The sequence below is a fragment of the Drosophila suzukii genome, unplaced genomic scaffold, assembly GCF_043229965.1.
Source record: "Drosophila suzukii unplaced genomic scaffold, CBGP_Dsuzu_IsoJpt1.0 scf_14, whole genome shotgun sequence".
NCBI lineage: Eukaryota > Metazoa > Arthropoda > Insecta > Diptera > Drosophilidae > Drosophila > Drosophila suzukii.
The window spans coordinates 639,252-644,613 of NW_027255901.1; the positions used below are offsets into that span (position 1 = coordinate 639,252).

Consider the following 5,362-nt stretch of genomic DNA (forward strand, 5'->3'; position numbering starts at 1 on the left):
CTGAAATCATTATACCCTCCACCCAGAAAAAAATCCGTTCGAAACGTTCAAAAATCAAGACCAAAAGTTGTCAAAGTGCGTGAGCCCGTTTGTTCGGACGTTCGTAAAATGTGACCGAAATTTCGGTGGTGGTTTCCGAACGAATGTGGTCAGTTTATGAACACTTTTGTATTGAATTATTAACATAAGGGTCTTAATTAGGTAACGAACTGGTATTTTTTTCTTAACGTATAGGGCACAATTTTGGAACGCCTCTGGCACATTGTGTGAACAGAACGTTCTTGAAAAAGGAACGGTTGGTAAATAATCCTAATCGCTGTAATAAAAAACGTTTATATATATTTTTGTTTTTTTATATTTTTATTAATCATTGGGTACATATTTAATTCTAAAAAACACTTTGTTATTGTTAAGGGGATAAATGTGAAAAGGAAGGGAAAATATATCGTCGAAAGTCTTAATACTTATAGAATCCTTTCCAGAACCAACTTCATAGGCCTGAAAATGGTCATCGAAACGTTTTACATTAATTTCGTTACATACTATATATACAAGACTACCCTGAATTATAAAATATTTTATTCTATACATTTCTAGTTTATTATTTACATTAGCAGCTAAGTGATAGTTACATTTATAGCGCGTTCCTTTAAAAACTATATCATCCGCAATTTTACAGCTTTTGAAATTAATATTATATTCAGTTTTGATATTTTTAAAATATGTCTCTTGCGTTAAATCTAAAGTTTTTGAAAACTCTAAGTGAAATGGTGGTTCAAAACCGTTTTCCCGATTTAAAAAAAATGTAGAAAATCGAAGACCAGCTTTTTTTGCAACTGAGAGGGATGAATTTACTCTCGACATGGTATTGTTGAAATACATTTTCGCTGTTCTGTGATTTCCCTCAAAGCGCATACACCATAAATTCCGCAGAGGACCACATTTCCTAATGGCAGTCGCGTAGTGCACCAAGAAATGATGCTTTGGTTTCAGGGCTCCGTACAGTTTTGTATACATTGTATGATGTTTCTTAATTAACAATTGTAAATCACTTAAATCTTCTTCTAAGAAACTTGGTTTTAAAATAACATCAATAATTTTCAACAAAGATGTGAAAACTAACCAGTGCTTGTTGTTTACAGGTATCAAATCTCCTATAATGAAACTTAAAAAATGTACAAAACACATTGATTCACTTGCGGACATGCTTAAGTTAAAATTAAGCCTATGAGGTTCTAAGTCACCGAAAATATTTCCAATTTCAATTTCTCCAAACTGGAAAAGAGATTTTCTACTATTTATGGTACTTAAAGAAATAACATTATCATTAATCAGCGATTGCAATACGTTGCATAAGTCATATTGGCAAACGCCTTCAAATATATCATGCATGATATCGAACGTTATATTATCGGTAACACTGAAGCCAGGTAACCTTTCAAATATGCAACTATTTTTAACTCCTGTTTCCTTAAAATTATTCAATTGCAAATCGGATTTATAATTTTCTTTGTTTCTTAATGCTTCTGTTGACTGTTCTGTATCGAATTGCATTTCGGATCGAGATCTAGTGCACGCTCTGCAGTATTTCAAAGCATTGAATGACTGCACGTAGCCTAAAACGCTATTGAGACCTAAATTGTCACCTACAATCAATCCTAATACGAAATGGACCGTGCGTGTTTTACCTCCAGTATCTATTGCTATACCTTCTTGCAGCTCTTTCAGCACTTCTACCAAAGAAAAAAGTGACTTCTCATAACCAAGGTGTTTTAAATCCTTTGTCTGCATGTAAGCAGCGGGTAAAATATATTCTAATTTAGATAGTAAATAATCTGGCATAGTCGGAAAGCTTATATAAACACCACATATGGAAGTTTTGTGGCTTCCTAGAGGATTGTTGATTTGAAAATCATCTAGATAAAGAATGAACGGTATAATCAATTCGGACGTAAACTCTTTAATTTTCTTTTTAAACAACTCTCCACTAGCAAAGTTACTTATGGTTTTGCTTTTTAAGTACATTTCGGTATTTTTCAAAGTTGTGTTTAAAAGTTCAGGGATTTCAAATATTGATTTAAAAAAAAACTTAAGTGGCATTATGCAAATAGTTGCCGACTTGGAAGATAATGTAGGATTACCCTGAATGACTTTTTCAGCAATTGTTGTTAGAATAGTCTTGTCGGTTGGTTCCTCGTACAAATTGAGTTCTTTTAACATTTTGAATAGCCTATATTCTGTTTTAATGTCAATAAAAGGATTTTTGCAAAAATTTAGAATACAATTTAAATCTTCATTATTTTCATTATTGTTTAATGATTTTTCAATTGCAGTGGATGCTGATAAAAATAAACTAGAAATCATTTTTTGAACTTTAAGAACTTGATTCCTGGGCATGAAACTTTCTTGGTACAGGTTTAGAGATAAATGTAACGCTTGCTTTTTTAAATGTTTGATAGTATTTGGAATATTGATGATTTTTAAATCAAGATCTGGCAAGGTATTTTGATTTATGTGGGCTGATGTATCTTGTTCCAACATAAATGTTTGAAATGAACAACCGGCCATTTCATCAGATTTTAAAGTAACGCTTTTACATTTGTGCGTTTTTTCGAGGTGCACTCTAAAGTTTCTTAAAGTTGTAAAGTTTTGATTACATCTTTCTTGCTTACACTCTAACTTTAAAAAAGTAGTGGGTAATATATGGTCATCTTTTAAATGGCGTATTAATAAAGTAGGAGATACAAAGTCTTTATGACACTTAAAACAAAAATACATTTTGCTAGTTACTTCTGAATGTCGTTGAAAGTATTAACAAGGCTGATTAGACTGACAGATTTTTTGTCGTGTTCAGTGGTTATTTCATAAAAAAAGGTTTGAAAAAATAACCAAACATTGTAACAAGCTTGTGGATATTGTAGCCCTAAGACTTGAAAGATTTTAAAACATACGTCTAGACACTCAATAATAGACCCACATTTTAGCAGGACCTTGTTAAAGCTGATGTAGAATCCACGGATTTCATCTGGAGTTAGTCCTTCGACGATAATGAATGGTTGCAGACTTTGACCAGCGTTATAATATTTGTTGATCACTGCCTCCATTTGCCTCTGGTAGTCGTTTAGAGTTGGCAAACATAAAACCAGACTCTCTTGAGCGTCGAGTATGGTTGCTTTCTTCGTCCTTTTTCCAGATTCAGATGGAAACCTAGTAGTCGAAGGCAATATGGCTACTAAAAGAATGGCGTAAATGTAGTCCTGAGCATCTGTAACATTAATTTTTAATATACCTAAAGGAAATATTAAAAGGCAATTTACAAACCTATATTTTCAGTTGACGAGCCAGAAAGGAATAGATTTTTGCAGTAAGCATTCGTAATTTTTTTATAATGAGCTTCGATATGCTTCTTGAAAAATGACCACTTTGCGAAAAGTAGGTTTCCCTTCGAAGGGTAGAGAATATCAAAATCAATTTTGATCTACAATTATAATATATAAAAATAAAAATGCAATTATAGGACAATCTAAAATTACCAGTTCGTCAGCTTTCGGATGAGCAAATTTTGACCATTCTGTTAAAAACTCCAAGCTGCCCTTTGTCTTCAAATCCTTCTGACGAGAGTGATAAGTCTTTCGCCATTTATCAATGACTCCAGCCCAATCGTCTCCGTCTCGATTAAGAGCGGCCTTGTAAGCAATACAAATTATTGGATCTACTTCAATAAGTGAGTCCAAATTAGGAAAGCAAGGCCTCGACGGAGACGAAGAAGCTTGGAGCTTACGTTTTTTGTAGCACTTGCTTTTGTACCGGGAAAACAACCGCCCCGCAGCATTATTTCTGTTCTTCCTTGGAATGTAATAAAAATCCTGTGAAGTAAAAAGTAAAAATATTTTAAAGTCGCCTTTATACTAGTTTGCAGCTATTGCTATAAATAATGTTTAGAATTACTTTCAGTTGACTTTCGCATGGAAATGATTCACAAATTTCTTGAAATAATTGGTTAAACTGCCAATCCTTAAGCACTGTCTGAGAGAAAATGACTTCTTCTATAATAATGTCAATCAAGCCATATCTATGAAAGTCCGTTAATTTCTTATTTTTCCTATAGTGCTCAATAATTGAATTCCCTTTTGATGTTTCTTGTAATAATAAGACCAAGTCCTGAAACAACTTAAAATTAATTATATAGTCTGTATAGATAATTAGTATTTTACCTTATTAAGAACTTTTGATTTCGAAATGTTCACAAATGTTGTTTGTAGGGATGTACTTGGAGTAGAACTATGCTCTGTCTCTGCTTGAGCTCCAAACTAATGGAATTTTCAAACAAAACAACGAAAGTGTGTCGTTTGCAGACTGCTTTTTGGGCTTGTTATTTTATGTGTACGTACCGTCTCCTTTTTCCATTCAGAAAGCCGTGCTCTGAAAAGAGCCCTAAGACCTATCGGCCCGATAGCTGACTCGATGTCGTCCTCGGTAAGGTGCAAAGGTCACTTGCGATTCTGAGAAAAAAACATACTTGTATTAAAATAAGTATGTACTCACACTTTTTTAAGGTGGCTGAATAGCTTTGCTATGGAAGACTCTAACATACGATTTTATATATTTCTTTCAACATCTACTCACCTTTTAAATATGTATGTAAATGCTGCAAGAATTTCTCGTTCTTCTAAGAACTCCAGCAGCTTAGAGTCGTCGTCCGTCAACACTGTGTGGGCTTCTCTTTCTTGTTAAATTAAACTATATCTAAAGTGATTCATTTAAATTGAACCTTTATTTACTACTTACCGTCGTACTCGCACGTAAAAACGTTCACACTTAAATTTTTATCCATCTTGGCCACTTTGCACAATAAACAAACTCAACAATGTGGCGAAAAATTATCGATTTCGATAGACTTCAAACGCGTCTATCGCAGCTTTTTCATGAACGGCGTTCGATATCTGAGAACATTTTTCGCAATTTGGAACCAAGTTGTTCGTCGGTAGAAATTGTTCGATTTTCGTGCGATTTTCGTGAACAAACGTTCGAAATGTGAGAACTAAAAATGGAGAACGGATTGTTCGCATTTCATGAAAAATGTTCTTGTTTTTTTTCGTTCTTTTTTTTCTGGGTGTCTGCAAGGGTATAAAAATGTCATTTCCAAGCTTAAGAGGTTTTATGTTAAAACAAGAAAGGAAGTTAGCTTCGGCAAGCCGAAGCTTATATACCCTTGCAGCTTTAATTATTAAATTTAAAAAAACAAAAATGATATTCCCAAAAGTATAAGATAATATGTCAAAAAACACCGAAGCCTTAATTTGTTTCATATTATTTTCCTACCAATTTTCCGATCGTTCCTATGGCAGCTATATGATATAGT

At 33.4% G+C, this 5,362-nt stretch overlaps 1 protein-coding gene across 1 annotated transcript; it reads right to left on the reverse strand.

Moving 5' to 3' along the window:
- Window positions 1-871: 871 nt before the first annotated feature.
- Window positions 872-4,834, reverse strand: LOC136116621 (uncharacterized). The gene is made up of 7 exons (XM_070998949.1): window positions 4,789-4,834; window positions 4,392-4,441; window positions 4,215-4,310; window positions 3,949-4,161; window positions 3,534-3,866; window positions 3,322-3,478; window positions 872-3,265 (listed from the first exon to the last, which is right to left on the reverse strand). Exons 1-7 carry the CDS (start codon window positions 4,832-4,834, stop codon window positions 2,787-2,789), a joined length of 1,374 nt encoding a protein of 457 aa, XP_070855050.1. The 3' UTR covers window positions 872-2,786.
- Between the last annotated feature and the right edge of the window lie 528 nt (window positions 4,835-5,362).